The sequence below is a fragment of the Camelus bactrianus genome, chromosome 9 (genome assembly GCF_048773025.1).
Source record: "Camelus bactrianus isolate YW-2024 breed Bactrian camel chromosome 9, ASM4877302v1, whole genome shotgun sequence".
Lineage (NCBI taxonomy): Eukaryota > Metazoa > Chordata > Mammalia > Artiodactyla > Camelidae > Camelus > Camelus bactrianus.
The window spans coordinates 10,227,580-10,247,485 of NC_133547.1; the positions used below are offsets into that span (position 1 = coordinate 10,227,580).

Below are 19,906 nucleotides of genomic sequence, written 5' to 3' on the forward strand. Positions count from 1 at the left end.
CAACAAACCAAGCCTCATAACATTGGCCTATTTCTATGGTGTAAATACTCCTACCAGGTCTGATTTTAAGCTACCAATCATTTAACAACCAGCTCACCAAATCTCTAAATATTTAACAATTGGCTTCTGCAAACCTGCACAAAGCAGCTCTAGCACACTGGAGAGGAGACAGACAGGGAAAAGTAAGGGCGTGTCCCTGGGCGACCACAGAGGCCAGATGTGAGAAAGAGAGGGGAAAGAGAGAGAGGAGGAAGAACAATAGTAAAGGAGAAAGAGAAATGAATATGTAACTTGCAATTATGTTTACTTTGATATCTTTTTACATTCCATTTTTCTTTGTGTTTGCAAGTTTAACATTTGCTACAGGGACAGAGGCATGTTCCTCTCACTTCCAACTGTGTCTCCACCACTCACATGGCATAGTATAGGTACTCAATCAATATTTATTGGAGCAAGGAAGGAAGGAAGGAAGGAAGGAAAGAAAGACAGCAACAGAGCCATCACTACATTTGTATGGATTGTGCATCCCCTCCCCAGTGATTCACATCATTGCTGTGGGCACCCTCTGGAGTTGTGCATGGCCTAAAGCAATGTCCCTGAAACAAAGGAAGAAGGGAAGGAAGAGTGGGCAAAGAGGTCCATAGGGTCATAGGTGGCCAATTAAATAACAAGAACAGAAATACTAACAGCGATGGAGCCTTGTGCTAAGTGCGCCAAGGCATCCACTTGCAGCACTGCCAGTGCTGATTCTTTTCTTTTCTTCTCTTATTTCTTCTATATCTCTTCTTTTCTCTTTTCTTTTCTTTTCTTTTCTTTTTTCCTTATCTTTCTTCTTTCCTTTTCTTCTCTTTTCCTTTTCTTTCCTTGTCCTATTAGGAGCAACAATTGCAACAATTCCTTGCTCCTCTTATAGAAGAGGATCAGAAACCAAAAGAGGGAGAGAAGCTCACCAAGTCCTCTGATTCAGGCTGTGGCTGAGCTAGGAACAATTCTGGGCCCTTCAGCCCACATTTTGACTGATTTATCCTGCTTTCTCCCTCTGGACTAGCCAATGGGTTCATCAGGTATGAGAAGCCTGAATTATGCTGGAATTTGCTGCAGATATTTACCTATAGAGGACAAAGGAGACTGTGTAGCACTTGGGTAGAGCTTCTCCACATGTATCTCCAGCAAACACCCTTACTTCCCCCTTGGGTCTCTATAAACCTGGCTTTGTTTCTGCATGATTAGCATCATTTTAGTTGTTTTTTTAAAATATATTTTTATTGAAGTATAGTCAGTTTACAAAGTGTCAATTTCAGGTATATAGCACAATGCTTTAGTCATACATGAACATGCGTGTACTTGTTTTCATATTCTTTTTCACCACGAGTTACTAAAAGATACCGAATATAGTTTCCTGCGCTATACAGCATGAACTTACTGTTTATCTATTCTGTATGTATCAGTTAGTATCTGCAAATCTCTAACTCCTAATTTATCCCCTCCCACCCCTTTCCCCCGGTAACCACAAGTTTGTTCTCTATGTCTGAGAGTCTGTTTCTGACATTCTTTTCCATTATTGGTTATTATAAGATATTGAATATAGTTTCCTGTGCTATACAGTAAATCCTTGTTGTTTATCTATTTTAAATAAGCTGTGTGAGTCTGTTAATTCCATACTCCTAATTTATCCCTCTGCCTCCCCTTTCCCCCTTGGTATCCATAAGTTTGTTTTCTATGTCTGTGAGTCTGTTTCTGTTTTGTAAATAAGTTCATGTATTTCATTTTTCAGATTCCGTATGTAAGTGATATCATATATCTGTCTTTCTTTTACTTACTTCACTTAGTATGATAATCTCTTAGGTCCGTCCATATTGCTGCAAATGGCAGTATTTCATTCTTTTTATGGCTAATATTCCATTGTGTGTGTGTGTGTGTACACATCTTTATTCATGCATTCGTTGATGGACCTTTTTAACATTTTATTTTTGTTTGGCTTTTTTGTTTTGTTTTTGTTTGTTTTGTTTGTTTGTTTATTTGTTTTAATGGAGGTACTGGGGATTGAACCCAGGACTTCATGCATGCTAAGTACACACTCTACCACTGAGCTATACCCTCCCCCCGATAAACATTTGTTTTTAGTTACATTCTCCCAACACCCCCGACCTTCCAAACTGCTAAGGCATCACCCTGCTAGCCACTGCTTCTTCTTAAGCTGCTTCACCTAGTCTGTAAATGTGGCTATTCCCCAGAGTTCATGCTGGTTCCTTTCTCTCACTATTCACATCCCCTTCTATCCACATTGTTGGCTTCACTTCCCTTCCATAAGCTGATACCTCTCAAATCTCTAACTCTAGGCAGGACCTTCAATTCCAGGCTCCCATTGGACATCTCCACTGTGATGTCCCATTGGAAACTTTTGTGATGGACACAGTTCATGTTCTGGCTGCCCAGCACATTTCAAAAGCCTTTGCTATACTGTATTTTGCCTTGTATTCCAAGGCAGAATCCAGAAAGCTCATTTCCCCAGCATCCCTTGCAGGAATGACACAGAAACGGCACCCAGGTGTTCCCAATCAAGACACAAGATTGTAAGCACACAGCACCACAAAGCAAAGGGTGCATGACATTTATTGCTTTGAGTGAGGCTGGGTAGTGGTGGTGGTGGTAGTGCAGAAGTTTCTGGACTCCAGGGCCAGCTTCAGTAGTGCAGTGTATGTGTGGTTTCTCTGCCTAGCAGTGTGGCAAAAGATCTTAATTGAAGCTGCCCAGAGACTACAGTTTCGGCATTGTACTGGGCCATGTGGCCTCCAAGCCTGCTTCTCTGATTCCCATGGAGCTCTGTGATCTGCCTAAAATATTCTTCAATCAATTCCTTTTCTGCTAGTTGGAAGGGCATTTCTGCTTAGTGCCCCTCAACTATCCTAACAGTCAATCACCATTAACTGTAAGGAGAACCGTTATTTACTGTCATGAGAGTTGCCTTTACTTATTATAACAGTCAACGCAAATTGTCATACAAATCTTAGCATCATCAATCCCCATGACTTAGCATCAAAAATCCCCATTAATCATACAACAGCATTAATTGAGCCATTACTCTGTGCCCAACCCTGGTAATTCTTAACATGGATTATTGAATTGTCACAACCCCCATTTGAGGTTGGTAATATCATCCTCTCCGTTTTCCAGAGAGGAAGCTCTGCTAATACGTTGCAGAGCTGGGATTCAAACCTAGGTGGTCTGACTCCAGGGCCAGGTGTGCAGGGCTCCTCCCAGGTGTACAAGGTCTCATTCTTGGTCTCAGAGGTATAAGAGTTTCCCAGACCACTGATAACTTGGATTAAACCCCAGTTTTTCCAGCTTCAGTGTTCAGAGTTTGAATTCACAGACACACTCCAGGAGACAAAAAAGCATTTTTGCTGAAATCCAGACATTCTAGGGAATTTATTGCAGAGATGGGGGCATGGTTCTCATCTTCATTCTGCTCCTCTCTGAATATAGATTAATGAATGCAAAAAATGTAAAATTTTATGTTTCTCATATTCCTTTTTTTAAAAAATCATAATATTATATCCATTTCTGTCCAATTTTAAGCTTCTCAGCTCTGCGTCTTTTTCTCTTGGTGCTAACTAAAGAAATAATATACCCACATCTTGAAACTAGAGCCTTTTCTAACTGCTGGCAACAGAAATCTCAGCAAGGTAAGGAGGTGAAAATGTCCCATCTTCCTAGACAACTTTCGATCAACAGATCCTATTCAGTATCCTGAAACAGTCTTCACAAAGATAATTTCTAACAGCTGAGTCTTATAAGACACCCAGGCCCTAGTGGTCTTCACTTGGTCCTGTGAAGGTAGCTCTTAATCTCTCAAAATCTAAAATTCTGATTAATTGCCTTAAATCCATTAATCCATTGCCTTGGACATAAGATTTAAACTGACAAATTTGTATTCTAGAAGATACAAATACCTGTAGGGGTTTGTTTGTTTGTTTTGCTGTGGAAGAGGGCCTTTTGGTGAGGAAACTCTTTTCTTCTAACCTCTTAAGTTCAGAACCTAAGGGCTGTAAATTAAACTGACAAAAGTCAAATTAACAGGAGAAAAGGCATACAATTTTTATTATTTATATGCATGGGAGTTTACATAAAAAATTGAAGCCTAAAGCTAGACTCAGGGCTTATGTACTATTTTAACCAAGGAAAGGAGGTTTGGATTTAAAGGGATGATAAATTGTGGGGAAGTTACTAGAAAATATATAGAGTAATTAATGCGAGATGAGGGTTATTTTAAGGGAAATTTGTTTATGCAAACTTGTCTGTGCTGATTCCTTGTCTCTGGTGATGAGTTGTTCTTTTTCTGGTACATAGTGGGAAAATACCTTCAAAAAGGGAAGTTTATATTCTATCTTTGGCAATAAGTGGAAGACAAATAACTCGTCCTATATTTACTGGTTCTCAATTGTCTTTAGCTCAAAATAAACCTTATGCCAAAGTAGCAAATTTTGGGGTGTCATTCTCTGATCCTCTTCAGGTCATTGATCAGCCCATCTTTTCTCTTACTTGTGGCTGTAATATAAATCTAATAGACTGCCAGAGAGATTTCTGATTTAAGTGTTTCTATATTAGCATCTCACCCCTTTTTGAAAGAGGGGAGCATGCTTATACACAATCCTCTATACTTTCATTTTAATCTTCCAACCTTTTCTTTGAAACTTAAGTCTATGGAACAGATGAAAGAATTGTACAATCAACGTCCTATCCCCTTCACCAAAATTCACCAATTGTTAACATTTTGCCACATTTGCTTCCTATCTCTCTCTCTCCACATGTGTATGTGTGTGTGTGTGTGTGTGTGTGTGTATACACATGTATGTATCCCCACACCCCCATCATAGGATCTCAGCCTAGCTGAACAGGCTTATGACCGGGGCAGCTAGTAAAGCAGCATTTCTAAAATATCACCTGGGCATTTGCAGTCTTTATAATAAAGTTCCACAGGTGATTCCCATGCCTAGTGGGGGTGACATCCCTGTGACAAGATTTCCTGATGTAACCCCTGCTCTTTCTCTGAAGAGATAGCCAGATGAGGTGAGAGAGAGCTGTGAGGGAGGCTACAATGCACCCCAACCTGACGTGACTCTGAGGCCCCAGGCTTGGGGTTCTCCAAAGTAGTGTGTGTGTGTGTGTGTGTGTGTGTGTGTGTGTGTGTGTGTATGCAAGTAGGCAGAGAATCACTGCTTTAGCAGGCAGAGGACTCAGCACTTCCCAGGGGCCTGAATACAGGCACACCTCCTTTGTTGGTGCTTTGCTTTATTGCAATTCGCAGATACTGCATTTTTTACAAATTGAAGTTTTGTGGCAACCCTGCATCAAACAAGTGTATTGGCACCATTTTCTAACAGCATTTATTCACCACATGTCTCTATACCATATTTTTGCAAAACCTGTAAATTTTCCAAAATTATTATTATATTTGTTATAGTGATCTTTGATGTTACTACTGTAATTGTTTTGGGGCGCCACGAACCATGCCCATATAAGACAGCACACTTAATTGATAAATGTGTGTGATCTGACTGCTCCACCAACTGGCCATTTACCCCGTCTTCCTCTCTTTGGCCTCCCTATTCCCTGAGACACAACAATATTGAAATTAAGCCAATTAATAACGCGACAATGTCCTCTAAGTATTCAAGCTAAAGGAAGAGTCAATCAATGCAGCAAACTTCATTGTTGTCTTAGTTTAAGAAATTGCCATATTGAGCATTTTTTTCATGTGCCTATTAGCCATGTATACGTCTTTGTTGGAGAAATGCTTATTTGGGTCTTCTGCCCATTTTTGGATTGGGTTGTTTGTGTTTTTGTTATTGAGTTATATGAACTGTTTGTATATTCTGGAAATGAAGCCCCTGTTGGTCAAAATATTCAGTATCTTGTAACAACCTATAATGAAAAAGAATATGAAAAGGAGTATATATGTATGTATAACTGAATCACTATGCAGTACACCAAAAACTAACACAACGTTGTAAACTGACTGCACTTCAATTAAAAAAAAAATTTTTTTTTAAAGAAATTGCTGGGGCTAGGGAATAGCTCAGTAGCAGAGCACGTGCTTAGCATGCACGAGGTCCTGGTTTCAATCCCCAGTCCTCCATTAAAATAAGTAAATAAATAAACCAACTTAATTACCTCCTCCATCATCAAAAAAAAAAAAGAGAAATTGCCACAGCCATCAACCTTCAGCAACCACCACCCTATTCAGTCAGCAGCCATCAACTGCTCCAGCCAAGACCCTCCAGAAGCAAAACGATTATGACTCACTGAAGGCTCAGATGATGCTTTATTTAGCAATAAAGTATTTTTAATTAAGGTATGTACGTTTCTTTAGGAATTATGCTATTGTACATTTGACTGACTACAGTTTAGTGTAAACATAACTTAAAAGGCACTGGAAAACCAAAAAACGAGACTCTCTTTATTGCGGTGGTCTGGAACGAAATCATAATATCTCAGAGATATGCCTGTACCCCTGTACGGAGAGAAGGAAAAGAGAAAGAGGGAAGCAGGGAGGCAGGACTGAGAGGGGAGGGAGAGGGAGTGTCCTGGGCACAGACCCCGCCCCCAGCCCACACGACCCATGATATGCTCCTGCCCCAGGAGGAGGCCCAGCACAGAGAGGGGAAGGACAGCAGAGCTCACACATCACACAGCAGTGCTTGTGGGCGTTTCTGGAGTGGAAACTCTTCTCACAGAGGGAGGGACACAGCAGACAGCAGATACCATGGAGCCCTCCTCAGCCCCTGCCCACAGAGGGCATGTCCTCTGGCAGAGGGTCCTGCTGGCAGGTGAGAGGGGACAGTTTTCAGGGAGTGGGCAGAGATGGGAGAAGAGTCTGGCTGGGGTCTCGTGGGGAGACAGGGCTCTGAGAGGGGACAGAGGGCTTCTGTTTGGACCTCAGTGGGGCAGGGTAGGATGGAGGGATGGGGTCAGCAACAGGAAAATCTCAATGAACTAGAATTGCTAAAGGGCAGGAAAACCTAAATTACTGTATGTTTTACAAGTTAAACAATAAATTTTGAACAATAAATTCCTGAACAATAAATTTTGGAAACTGATGACAATACTAAGCACAGTTATTGTCATGGGAAAAAAAACAACTTAACCAGGGACATTAATATTGTCCATACCGACCACCCTTAGAAATTGACAAGTAAACACCAGGATGTGGAGGGACCTGGGAACACACCTTCCTTCATCACCAGGTGTTTGGCGCCTGTTCCATGCACTGAGGGTACAATAAGATCAGCAGAGTCCTGCTTTCACAGAGCTCACGTTCTGTGGGGAGGAAGACAGACAAGCAAAGAGATCTAGAATGTGCTGTCAGGTGCTGACAAGTGTCATGAAGGAAACAGAGCAGGGGAAGGTCAGAAAGTGAAGGCAGAGGGTCTTTAGAGCAGGTGGTCAGGGAGGGCATCTCCTAACACGCCCCCCCACCCGAGGGTGAGCAGGCGAGTGAGAGCAGAGAGGGAGTGAGCCGGGCAGGCACCTGGGGAAACAGAGGAAATAACAAGATCAGAGCTGCTGAAGTAATGGGGGTCACACTGCCAACTGTGAACCAGTAGGAGACACACACACACACATACACACTATAAAAACACATAGCAAGGCTGAGGGATGAAGAGACCTGCTCAGGACCCAGGGCTTCTTTTTCCCATCCCAATTTATAGGTGAGATTATGAATTGCTTTCTCTCCCTTCCCTCCTAGTCTCACTTTTAACCTTCTGGAACCTGCCCACCACTACCCAACTCAGTATTGAATCAGTGCCAGTCAATGCTGCAGAAGGGACGGATGTTCTTCTACTTGTCTACAATGTGACAGAGGATCTTCTAGGCTATGGCTGGTTCAAAGGAGAAAAAGTAGAAAACAGCCAACAAATTGCATCATATATAGTAAGCTCTCAAGTAAATGTACCAGGGCCTGCATACAGCGGCCGAGAGACGATATACGCCAATGGGTCTCTGCTGTTCCAGAATGTCTTTCAGAACGACACAGGATACTACACTATAATTGTTACAACGAATCACTTTGACTCTAAAGCAGCATCTGGACAACTCCGAGTATTCCGTGAGTGATTCCTCTCTGACCTCTGGGTGCAGGGTGGTGTGATGTCACACAGGACCTACAGGCCTGGACTGTGGCTCCATCCCCCTCTGCATTACTCCCATGTTGGGGTTTGAAAATTTAGTGCAAGACACACACTGGAGAAAAATTTCAAAGGTTTAGAATCCTTTCCTGGAATCTGGACCCTGCAGACACCCTGTGCAAAAAGAAGGACCAGTCTGATGGGAGTACTCAGCAGAGGGAGAGGAGTCTCAGTCCAACCCCCTGGGCCCCTCCCTGTGACCATGACCCTGAGGAAGACCCTGTAGGACTCAATAAGGGCCTGGCTTGAGGGTCCCCTGGGATCCTCACAGAGACACTCGGGTCCCCCCCACCCCCGCAGCCCCAGTCCCAGGGCTCCTGACTCCATGGCCCTGGGGAGCTTGTTCCAGGTCTCCAGGTTTCTGAGCTGGTCACCAGCCAGGGCTCAGCCCTAAGAGCCAAATCTGGGCAGCAGTCCTTCACCTGAAACTCAGTATGGAGAGCTTAGATGGATGAGATCCCCAGGCCATCAGCCAACCACCCTGGGGGACTTGGAGTCTCCAAAGGAAAGTCAGTGTCCCCAGGGAGGAGCAGAGGAGAGAAGATACTCCTGGCAGCAACTTGTCCATGAAGACTCAGCCCGGGGGCCCTCTCATGAAGCTGGTCAGTGAAGAACCAGGACAGGCGCCAGATGGTCTCTGACTCCCATCTTATTGTTTCCACAACTAAATGCTGCTGCACAATTGACACTTGAGGAAGTCTGTGCTTCCTCCCAGACATATAGCAGGTGGCCGTATGTTCAGTGAGCTCAGAGTTTCATGCATTTGTCTTGTGATACACAGACCTGCCTTATTCTTTAAGGACTCAGTTTGGCTTAGAGGTTAAGAGATGACGACTCTGATTGAAGATGCTTTTGGTGGAATCAAAGTTATAAAAGAGGCAATGTTCTCTCTGTTATCTTCACAGCGAAGTTACCCACACCTGTCGTCACCAGCAACAACCTCAACCCCCTGGAGCACGAAGACACGGTAGTGTTAACATGTGAACCTGAGACTCAGAACACCACCTACATGTGGTGGATCAACAATCGGAGCCTCCCTGACAGCACCAGGCTGGAACTGTCCGAGGACAACAAGACTCTCACTTTACTCCATGTCACAAGGAATGACACTGGACCTTATGTGTGTGAAACCCAGAACCCAGTGAGTGCCGGCCGCAGTGACCCATTCACCCTGAATTTCCTCTGTGAGTAATCTCTGTTTCTATGTGGCCCAGGTAGCCTGCCCGAATCTACACAGCCAGAGGCCAGGCCACACCCACTCCCCTCAGGTCCAAGTACATGGACCCTCACCCGTGGATACCAGGCTGGCCATGACTTCCTGGCCCAGGCAAATCTGGGCAGGCCTAGCCTTGAGCCAAGACTGGGAGGGAACAGCTGCTCCTGTCTTGAGAGGCTCAGGATCACCATCCTGTGATGGGAGAATCAGGTTAATGTCTCAGACTCAGGGTGAGTGAACATGAGGGGTCTGGTTGGGACTTTTTAAGACAAGGTTGTGACCCAGCTCAGAGGGACACTTTGGCCCTAACACAAACCAGGATCCTTCCCTTCCCTCTGATTGCATCACCCATGGTTTTATGCACTTTGCTGCAAGTGGCAGGGACACCCTGTCATTTCCCCCTCAGACTCCTATTAACATCCAGAGGCAAACCTCAGCCTCTCCTGCCACAAGCTTCTATCCCAGCCACTAATGATCTTGCTTTATCAACGGGAGACCCCAGCAATCCACACAGGCGCTCTGTACCCCCACGTCATGCCACACAATAGCAAATCCTATATTCTGTGACTGGCCTGGATAGCACCACTTATGAAAAGTCAGTCTCTGGCAAGTGGTCCCTGGACTACTTGGACTGACCTTGGGTGGAGATCTCTCTGATTTTCTAAAAGTACCCTGAAATTAGTTATGTACCAAGCTGTGTGCCACAGGACAGTGGCCAAAAAGTATAATTTATAGGAGGATTAAGTGTACAGTCTTTTGTTAAAACCATAACCACTGCTCTCTAGAGACATCTTTCACTGTGATATTCAATCCACAGACCTGGAATAAGAGATTTCTTCAGATTAAGAAATCATTTAGTTGGAAATTCTCCAGGTCCTAAGGTCATGAAAACTAACTGGACCATCTTCATTTTCTACTAAGTTACTTCGCAAAAAGGAACACTTTCCCTAATAATGTAAAGCTGTTCTGGCCCGATACGTGGAGCGCCTGCCTCCCTGACATACACAGATGTGTATATACACTAGATGAGAGGGGCTGGCATTATGAAGTCACAGAAGACCTTAGGAAAGGGTCACATGGAGGCGTGAGGGAAAATTTCTACCTGATGATGAGGTTCCTGGGCACATGGGCTGAAAAGGGGTTCCCGGTGCTGATAGTACAGAGATGTCTAGGGGGACCAGGCAAGGGTCACCCTGAGGTGATCTGGAGGTCAGAGGGGATGTGTAATCATCTTTCAGATTGTCACCTGAATGAAGACTCAGGGCCTTCTTCATAGGTTCAGGCCGTCCTTTGGGTCACCTTTACAGAATTGACTGGATCCCAGGAGTGGCTGAGATCTCTCGGGAAGGAGCTCAGCCCCAGGCCACAAATCCTCTCTCAGCCAGTCACCTCCTCTGTTTCTCCACAAGCCCAGTGGACAGCCCTCCATCCAAGCCAGCAACACCACTGTCACAGAACATGGGAATACCATGTTCTTGACCTGTCTTACAAATGACACTGGGATCTCCATCTCCTGGCTTTTCAATGGCCAGAGTCTGTTGCTCACAGAGAGGATGAAGCTGTCCCAGGGCAACAGCACCCTCACCATACACCCTGTCAGGAGGGAGGATGCCGGGAATTATCAGTGCCAGGTCTCCAACCTGGGCTATTCCAGCAAGAGTGACGTCCTCAGCCTGGATGTGACCTGTGAGTGACCCTCATCACCTCCTATAAGTTATTAAAGTCTAAATCTCCTTTTTCTAGGGGGAGGGTATAGCTCAAGTGGTAGAGCATATGCTTAGCATACATGAGGTCCTGGGTTCAATCTCCGGTACCACCTCTATAAATAATTAAGTAGGCCTAATTATCTCCCCTTCCACAAAAATAAGTAAATAAATCTCCTTTTTCTTATGTGTACAATAGTGTTTATGATGCACTTTATAGAACTGTTGTGAAGAGACAGTCAAGTGAAGGTGGAAAGCATGTAGCAGACATGTATTCAGGCAGTAAGTATTCAGTATGTTACTTGGCTTTGTCATTATTATTGGCTTACTGTCACATTCAACTCCAGATCCCACCACTTGTCTTCCTCACTTGCACCGTCATCTCTGCAGGGGAAGTGACACCACTTCCTCACAGGGATAGGCGGTGGTTGTTTGCAATGAGAAGTGAGAACACTGAGTACTATGCCCTGCACAAGATCAGTTCTCAGGATGGTGTGTTCTGTATCCATCTATTAGATCTCATTGGTTTACGGTGTTTTCACATCTTCTATTTCCTGTATTCAAATTCTGTCTTGCTATTCTATCCAAATAGGGTGTTGAAGTCTCACTCTTATGATAGAGCTGTCTATTTCTCCCTTCAGTTCTGTCAATTTTTGCTTCACAACTTTGGTGCTCTGTTGTTAGGTGCATATATTCTTATAATTGTTATATTTCCTTGATGAATAGAAACTTTTCTTGATATAGAAGGCCCTACTTTGTCTCTGATCATCTTTTTTGACTTAGATATAATTTTATCAGATATGCATATAGCCACCCTAGCTCTCCTTTTGTTGTGTGGAATATTTTTTTCCATCCTTACTTCCATCTTCTGTGTCTTTGTACCTAAAATGAGTCTCTTAAAGAAAGCATAGGGATGGGTCATAATTTTTATCCATTCTATCTTTAATTTGAAGATTCAATCCATTTACAATCCAAATACTTACTGATAAGGAGGGATTTCTGCCATTTAGCTATTTGTTATCTGTATGTCCTATGTGATTTTTATTCCTCTGTTCTTCCATTACTTACTTTTCTGCTATTTAGCTGATTTGTTTTTGTTATTTGCCATTTTGATTTCCCTCTTTCCTTTCCCATATTTATTCTAGTTTTTTTCTTGGTGGTGACTTGGAGCTGACAATTAGCATCTGAAATGCTTAACTACCTAGTTGAAATAATACCAAATGAGATTCTGTAATATACAAACACTGTATATTACATCTGCATTCCTCCCATTTTAGACAGTTAGGGATCATAAGTTTCATTCATACTTATACATTATGTGCCCATTACCATAGATTTATAAATGTTGCTTATGAAATGCCTTTGAAATAAAAAAGAAAAAGAACAATTACAAGGAAGAGGCAATAATAATGGCTTAAATAATATATTTACCTATGGAATTGCTTTACCAGTGTTCTTTATTTCTTCCCATGGCTTTGAGTTACTGCTTAATGTCCTTTCATATCAGCTTAAAGGATTCCTTTTACATTTCATATATGGCACATATCTGAGTAACAGACTCCTTTGCCTATTGTTTATCTGGAAATGTCTTATATTACTCCTTCATTCTTGAAGGGGAGTTTTTCTGTATATAGCTTTCCTAGCTGACAGTCTTTCTTTTAGGATTTTAAGTAGGTCATCTCTGTGCCTTCTGGCCTCTATGGTCTCTGATGAGAAATTGGCTTTTAGTCTTACTGAAGATCCATTGTACATGATAAATCATTCCTCTCTTGCTGCTTTAATCATCTCCTTCTTTCCTTGGCCTTTCACATTTTGATTATAATGTGTCACAGTGTGTACATCTTTGAGTTATTCTTCTTAGCATTCTTTAACATTCTTTGATGTGTTGATTCATAATTTTCAATTTTGAACATTGAAAACTTGAATGCATTATTGGCATGTTTGTCCACTTGATGGAGTTCTGCATATTCCTATGGCTAGGTTCACTTTTCTTCATTTTTTTCCCCTTCTACTCCCCAGTCTGGATAATTTCATTTTTCCTATCTTCATATTCAATGAGCTTTTCTTCTATCTGCTCAAATGTGCAGTTGAACCCATCAGGTAAACTATTAATTTCAATTCTGACACTTCAGCTCCAGGTTTTCCTCAATCCTGAGTAAATCATTTAACAAAGAGTAAGAACATTTCCTTCTTGAGAAGGAGGTTCTCCTCAGACAGGCCCAATATGGGGATAGCCATCCTCCCACCTTAAGGACACGTTTTAGTCATGGGCACTGATTGTAACATGATCTGGGTCAATCTCAGACAAGTACATTTGGAGTAGGAAAACAGGACAGAGAGGAAAGCAGTTGTGGACACTGTGGAGGAAGGTGATGGCTTATCTCAAGGAGCTGTCAGATGGCATCAGTCAAGGGACTGGCCTTGTCCACAAGGCTGGCATACACTCTTCCCCTTCTACATGACCAGGAACCAGACAGAGATCACCCTCTTCAGTAGTCAAGCCCTTCCCCTCAGAACTCCCCTGAGAGCCCTCCAGCCTGGACCCAAACTGGCCCAGTGATACAGTGCTTGATCAATCAGTGACCAGGAGTTTATGGCTCTCTGAGAGGATGAAGCTGTCCCGAGACCATCAGCAGTATTAGGAGGGAGGATTCAGGGTCTTACCAGTGTGAAGTCTCCCCCAGGTCAATGTCTGCAGTTATGACCCCATCTGCCAGCTGAGTGCTGTGAGTGACCTTCACCATCTTTACTGCTTCTCTCGTAATTTCACTGGAAGTGGATGTGTAATAAATGCAAGTAATGAAAACGTGGGTAGTCTCCATTTAGAGCCTCTAGAACGTGCTTAATTGAGCATGGGAAACCTGGATAATGCTGTCATTGTTTGGTTATTCTTTGTACCAACTGTTTGACTATGGGCAAGACACTCGACCTCCTGAGCCTCAGTTTTCTCATCTGTAAAACCAGAATAGAACAGCTGGATCTTAGAGCTATTGTAAGGATATTTCTAGGAAGTTAATGAGATTAAAGCCTAGACAGGGTCCTACACAGTCAGGGCTCAAGTAATGTTTTATTTTTTGTTTGTTTGTTTGGGGTTTTGGGGTTGTTGGTTTTTTGTTTGTTTGTTTGTTTAGATTTGGCCATCTTTCATTAGTTACCTTAAAGTTCAAACATAAAACAAGGAAGAATGTAAGCCTATTTAAAAATACAAATACTCTAAGCAATAGTTTAAATTATTTGGCCCGCAAAACTATTGCTTAAGAAATCAAGTTCATGGGAGTGGTTATAGCTCAGTGGTATAGCATGCAGGAGGTTCTGGGTTCAATCCCTAGCGCCTCCACTAAAATAAGTAAATAATTTTAATAAAAACAGAAATCAGGTTCAGCTTAATTGTAAGTAAATGTAATTATGTCCGAGGCTGGGATATTTGACTCTTCTTTTGGCTGCAGGTTATACTTCTGTGGCTGGAAAAAACGTTCTTCAATAGCACTGACTAATTCATTTAGTTCTTTCTTCAGCCCCTTGGGATCACTGTTTCTGGGGGACCACACGGTTCCAAATAATATGATTTTGGGCTCTGTCTCACTGGTCCAAATGGTGGCCACGCCTCCACTAGCAAAGGTAAAGGTGATCATTTGGCTGCTTTTACTAGTGGGAGAGCCCAGGGGACATAAAAGCTGGTGGCAGAAGTCTGGGGAGAATTCAGCCGCATGAACTTTCCTGGAGGCTGACATCTTGCCTGGGTCATTGGCACCAAGACCTGGCCCCACCCAACAGCCTGTAGGCTTAAGTCAAGTAATGTTTTCAACGAGTATTATTTTGTTTCTTAACATTCTTGTTATTAGCTGTAAAGTCAAGCAGAACTTGATTAAAAATTTTTTATCACTTCCCAGTTCTATGACCTACATTGGTTGATTTAAGCACTGTGGGTCTATGTGTGCACACCGGGGATGATCCCGCTCCTTCACGGGGGTGGAAGGATCAGAGCAGATGAATGTGCTTGGCACACAGAAGGCAACTGGAAACAGTCAGCTAATATTATTATTACTGATAAGCATTGAGAGGACTGGTAAGGGCCTGCCCTCTAAGATCATCGAGAGTGATGGGAAAGAAGATACAGAGAGAAGGGACATGATGTGAGAGAAGAAGAGACTTTAAACGGCAACTGAACAAGACGTGGAACTCACTTCATGTGGGAGAACGAAGAGATAGATCAAGTCCAAGATTTCAAGTGTGAGGAAGAGAAAATGATGCAATGCCCTGCGGTGAGAAAGTCTGGAAGAAATTGTGATGGCAAAACACACGCTGCACACAGACCTCAGTTGCATTTCCTTCCTCCCTCACCGGGCCCTCTCCCCCAGAAGGTTTCTCTTGGTTTTCCCTCCAACAGAGTCAGGACTCCACTTCCCCTCACTCTCTCTCTCTCCTCCTTTTAGGGCAAGAAATCACCCCAGCTCTCAGCACGGGGGCCATTGTTGGCATCGTGGTTGGGATCCTGGTTGCAGTGGTACTGGTGGCTGCCCTGGGGTGTTTCTATTTCCTTGCAAGGATTAAAAGGTACAATGGCATTTCCCAGATGCCACTTCTGTTCCCCAGTCTGACCCTAGTTGAGGAGGAAGGACACCCAATCCTCAGATTCTGAGCCTTACTCTCCACGGCCTCCTAACTTCCCTGTGGATATTCCCTGTCATCCACTCACTCCTCCCCACCAGATGCTGACCTGGGACGTCTTCTCAACACCTTCCTCATCTATAAATTAGGCTCAGTGAAGGCCCCGCCTGCTCAGTGTTGTCCTGGAGCAGACATGCAGCTGTGTGGCAGAGAGTAAATACTCAGTAAACGGGACCTCTTGCTGTTTAATTAAATACAACCACCCTGATGAAAGGGATTCACAGCATCAGGACTTGAGGGTCATCCTGGCCAAGGTCACACAGCAGGGAGTGGAGCCTGGACAGACTGGGGCGGGGGGGGCGGTCAAATGTCCCCATGTGGCAGATGTGTTAACCATAGCCCCTGACATGTGAGATAGAAAAACGTGCCAGGACAGCAGATCGTGGGATGTCCTTTACACCTCATTCCCAGGCAGACAGAGGTGGAGGTCAAGGCCATGGCCACATTTTAGCATCCCCTGGTCTGAAGGAAGGTGGTCAGAGCAGCGGCACTGCACTCAGAGAGATCCAAGAGGCACTAGCTCCCCACTTGGCCCTGCTCTCCTTTGCGGGCCTTACCCTCCCACTTAGTCAAAGCCTTTGGTCTAATTCCTTATTTGATCCTTTGTCCCTTCTCTGGCCACTTTCTCCTGGACCTGCTTTGGCCTGTGGGTCCTTCCCCTCTGGGACCAGGACAGGTGTGGCTTCTTACGGATTTTCCTCAGTTCCCCTCTATTGGGCCCTCCTCTTCTAAGCAGCACTGGTGGAGAAAGGAGGTTCCCCCACTCCCTGCTTGGAAAAGGGACCTTCCTTGTCCCATGTTCTGACCCCAGAGCTGTGCCCTCTCCCTGCACTGCTCACAAAGAAGCCTGATCTTTCCTAGCCATAGTTGCCTGCAGAACAACAGAGTGCGCTGCCCCCCAGCGTCCACCCCTGGTGAGTATCTGTTCACCCTGGGAGTGGCCGGTCCTGCCCCATGGTGTCCACCGCTGCCAGTCACCCCCAGGGCCTCTGACCCTTCCCCTGGGGCTTCAGCGCGGGGCACCCCGATTGGCTATTCAGCCTGACCTATGCCTTCTGAGTCATGGGTCATCTCCTTGCCCTCACTGGACCCTAAAATTGCAGAGGGTCTCTCCCTGGGTGGTGCTCTTTCTCTCCTGGTTTTCTGGGAGCTGGACCCCCAGCCTCTGCTGGCTGGGTGGGTCTAAGTTTCCTCACCCCTGGGTGCTAACTCCTGTCTCTGTTCCCAGGACATGGTCCCTCTGGCAGCTCTGTCTCTCTGGTAAGTACATCCCTTCCGTGTCTCTTCACCCCAGGGTCCCAGCTGCACAGACTGAGGGCAGGAGGACTGTCCAACCCTGCAGCACAGCACAGATACCCCTCACCCTGGAGTAGCCAGGACAAGACAAACCCACCCTGGCCAGGACCTGGGCCCACTTCAGGGGCAGGACCACCCACCACCCTGTCCTGAGGTTGCACTGGTCCCCTGTTGGCCTCAGGAGAACCCTGGAGTCCAGCTAGAAGCACAGTGGGCATGGGGATCCTCTGGCAGGGGTCCCAGGATAAGGACGGGGGATACAGCCCAGGTGGGGCTGGTGGTGGGGGCTTCAGGCTTGGAGACAGCTCCTCGGGAGGCAGAGCTGGTCACTCCTGAGGAGAAATGACTCTCCTTCCCTGTCCCGCTCTCTCCCTTGCCCAGGCTTCCCAATCTGACCCTAAGCCAGCTGGTCCCATCTACCAGGTGAGTGTGGGGATGAATGTTCTGGTCCCACGGACCCAAGGGGCCCAAGGAAATGCCCCCTGGTTGTGTTTGGAGGTCCAGGAAACAGCAGCAGAAATGGAAAAGGGATGAAGAGGAGGGAGGGGTCTGGGGCAAGAGAACCTCCAGCACAACTAGGCCCCCGGCAGAGCAGCCCTGGGGGCCCAGGGCCTGGGAACTCCTAGGTCATGTTCTGAGAAGGTTGCATGAGCTCAGAAGCCTCTTCTTTCTTTTACAGGAACTACTACACTCTGACAGAGACATTTACTGTGGGCTCAATCACAAAGCAGATGTGGTTTCCTCATCTCTTCCTAGAAATGCTTCTTAAGGGCGGCAGGGAGGGACCCTGCTGAGACCCCAGACTCCAGGTAGGATCAGGAGGTAGAGCCTAAGCCAGATAACCAGCTCTGAGCCTGGAGGATATTTCGGGAACCTGGGCCCAGGGTCAGGGTCCCTCCTGGAATTTGGAGACCCCACAGGCTGCCCTGAGCCCTGGATGGACCAAGACTCAATCTCCCATCCCCCCCGGAAGTGGGTGCTTCCCAGGTTAGTGAGGAAGTTAGTGTTAGTGAGAAGTTAGTGGCCTGCAACCCACTGGGGCCCCCTGAGAGATCTGAATAAAGAGCTCCTTCTCATTTGCCCTTTTCCTGCCCATGGGATCTTGTCTGGGCAGAAATTCACCTGAAACTCTGCTCCATTCTCTCCTGGGTCCCACAGTGAAAGTATTAGCTCTAAGTTACCCCACATCCCTATCTATTCCCTGGAAAAGAGTTTGGGGTGAGTGTGTAGAGATGGGGTGGGACCGTACTAACAGGAGAGGGAGGATCCCAAGAGCCCCTGCCCAGCCAGGAGGGCTCTCAGCTGTCCTCACACTGGCCTGGGGTCATGAACACCTCCCAGTGTTTGCTCATTGGCAAATGCTCCTTGAGTCTCTGAAACACAGAATGTGGAGCCATCTGAGGGCCACTAGAACAGAAGCCAGGAAGGAGCAGCCATGGGCTGGGCAGATATGATTGGTGAGGCCCCTTTGCAGCCTCTTGGTGTCCTGAACACATTGGCCCTCCTCACCACGCCCTGGTGGCCCCGACTGGTGGCTGCCTCAGATGAACTTGCCTGTCCCCAAATCCAAGATCTAAGATGCCTACTCTGTCCATGGCTTCTGTTGTGTCCCTAGGCCAACCCTCAGGACATCGTACCCTCTGGGGGAACACAGAAGTTATCAAAGTAACCAAGGTGGGTGGGACCCAGAATTCATGCCCTGAGCAAGACCCTCCAGGCACTTCCCGTGGCCTCTACCATCTACTTCCCATGGGTTTCCAATTTGCTCTCTGATGTGGATCTTAGTGAATTCAGCCTTCTCCCCACATGTGAGCCCACGACTTAGTGCGGGGCTCCTTCTACCTAAACTCACCCTGGCTCCCGTGGCAACGGGACAAACTGTCTCTTCCTTGAAGTGTCCCACAGGCCCTCTCCACCCAGGCCTTACCTGCAGCCCCCACCACACACCAGGGTCAGCATTTCTCAGTCCTTCCCTGAGGGCCCTGGGATAGGTGCTGTTCACTTGGATCAAGGTTCACTTGGATCAGGTGCCCACAGTTGCACAAATAAAGTAAGTCTGCCCACTAAGGTGCAGAACCCACAGTTCACAAGAATGTTCTCTCAATGCCCAAGTATCATTTTTCGTAAGATGAGAGGAAAGGAAAAAACCTGCAAAGTTTCGCATCATGATTTAGATATAAATTACTGCTGACTCCACATGCACACAATCTTGGATTAGACAAAGTGACACCTCTTGTGGTTCCTCATTGCTGCTGTAACAAATTATCACAACATTAGTGGCATAACTCACATGAATCAGGGTGTCAGTATGGCTCTGTTCTTTCTGGAGACTCCAGGCTAGACTTTTGTTTCCTTGCCATTCAAGCTGTTAGAAGCTGCCTGCTTTCCTTGGCTTGTGGCCGCTTTCTCCACATTTAAAGTGCCAGCAGCAAAGCATCTTGAAATCTCTTGGTGCTCTGCTTCCATCATCACATCTCCTTCTCTGGCTCTGCCTCTCCTATCTCCCTCTTTCATTTATAAAGTGATTATATTGGGTCTAGCCAGATATCCACTGTAATCTCCCAATCACATGATCCTTAATTTAATCTATAGGTTTATTTTATCATGAGGCATATTCTTACATTCTGGGAATGAATGTGGACACCCTTGACGGAGCTTTGTTCTGTCTACCCCATCTCCCAAGGCCATGGTCATCATCTTTTCTCACTACAAACTGCTCATGGGCAGCCTGGACTTGGTCATCCTTCATGGAAGGTGTCACATCCTTCCATGAAGTCTACAGCACCCTCACTGCCCCCCAAAAAGGAGATGAGGCCAGTCCACACTCCCTGCAG

General features: G+C 45.5%; 1 protein-coding gene across 3 annotated transcripts in view; it reads left to right on the top strand.

Annotated features, from left to right (window-relative positions):
• The window catches only part of LOC105062698 (cell adhesion molecule CEACAM7), a 41,935-nt gene that overhangs the window by 20,302 nt on the left and 1,727 nt on the right, over nucleotides 1-19,906 (top strand). For 2 of the 3 annotated variants that reach the window (XM_045510541.2, XM_074369520.1), the window contains exons 3-10: nucleotides 6,643-6,830; nucleotides 7,751-8,110; nucleotides 9,095-9,373; nucleotides 15,542-15,662; nucleotides 16,638-16,690; nucleotides 17,005-17,036; nucleotides 17,454-17,495; nucleotides 17,752-18,151. In XM_045510541.2, the coding sequence (XP_045366497.2) occupies nucleotides 6,643-6,830; nucleotides 7,751-8,110; nucleotides 9,095-9,373; nucleotides 15,542-15,662; nucleotides 16,638-16,690; nucleotides 17,005-17,036; nucleotides 17,454-17,495; nucleotides 17,752-17,841 (1,165 nt within the window). In that variant the 3' untranslated portion in view covers nucleotides 17,842-18,151. Of the gene's footprint in view, nucleotides 1-6,642; nucleotides 6,831-7,750; nucleotides 8,111-9,094; nucleotides 9,374-15,541; nucleotides 15,663-16,637; nucleotides 16,691-17,004; nucleotides 17,037-17,453; nucleotides 17,496-17,751; nucleotides 18,152-19,906 lie in introns of those variants that run through there. The other variant, XM_074369519.1, reaches the window with a different exon arrangement.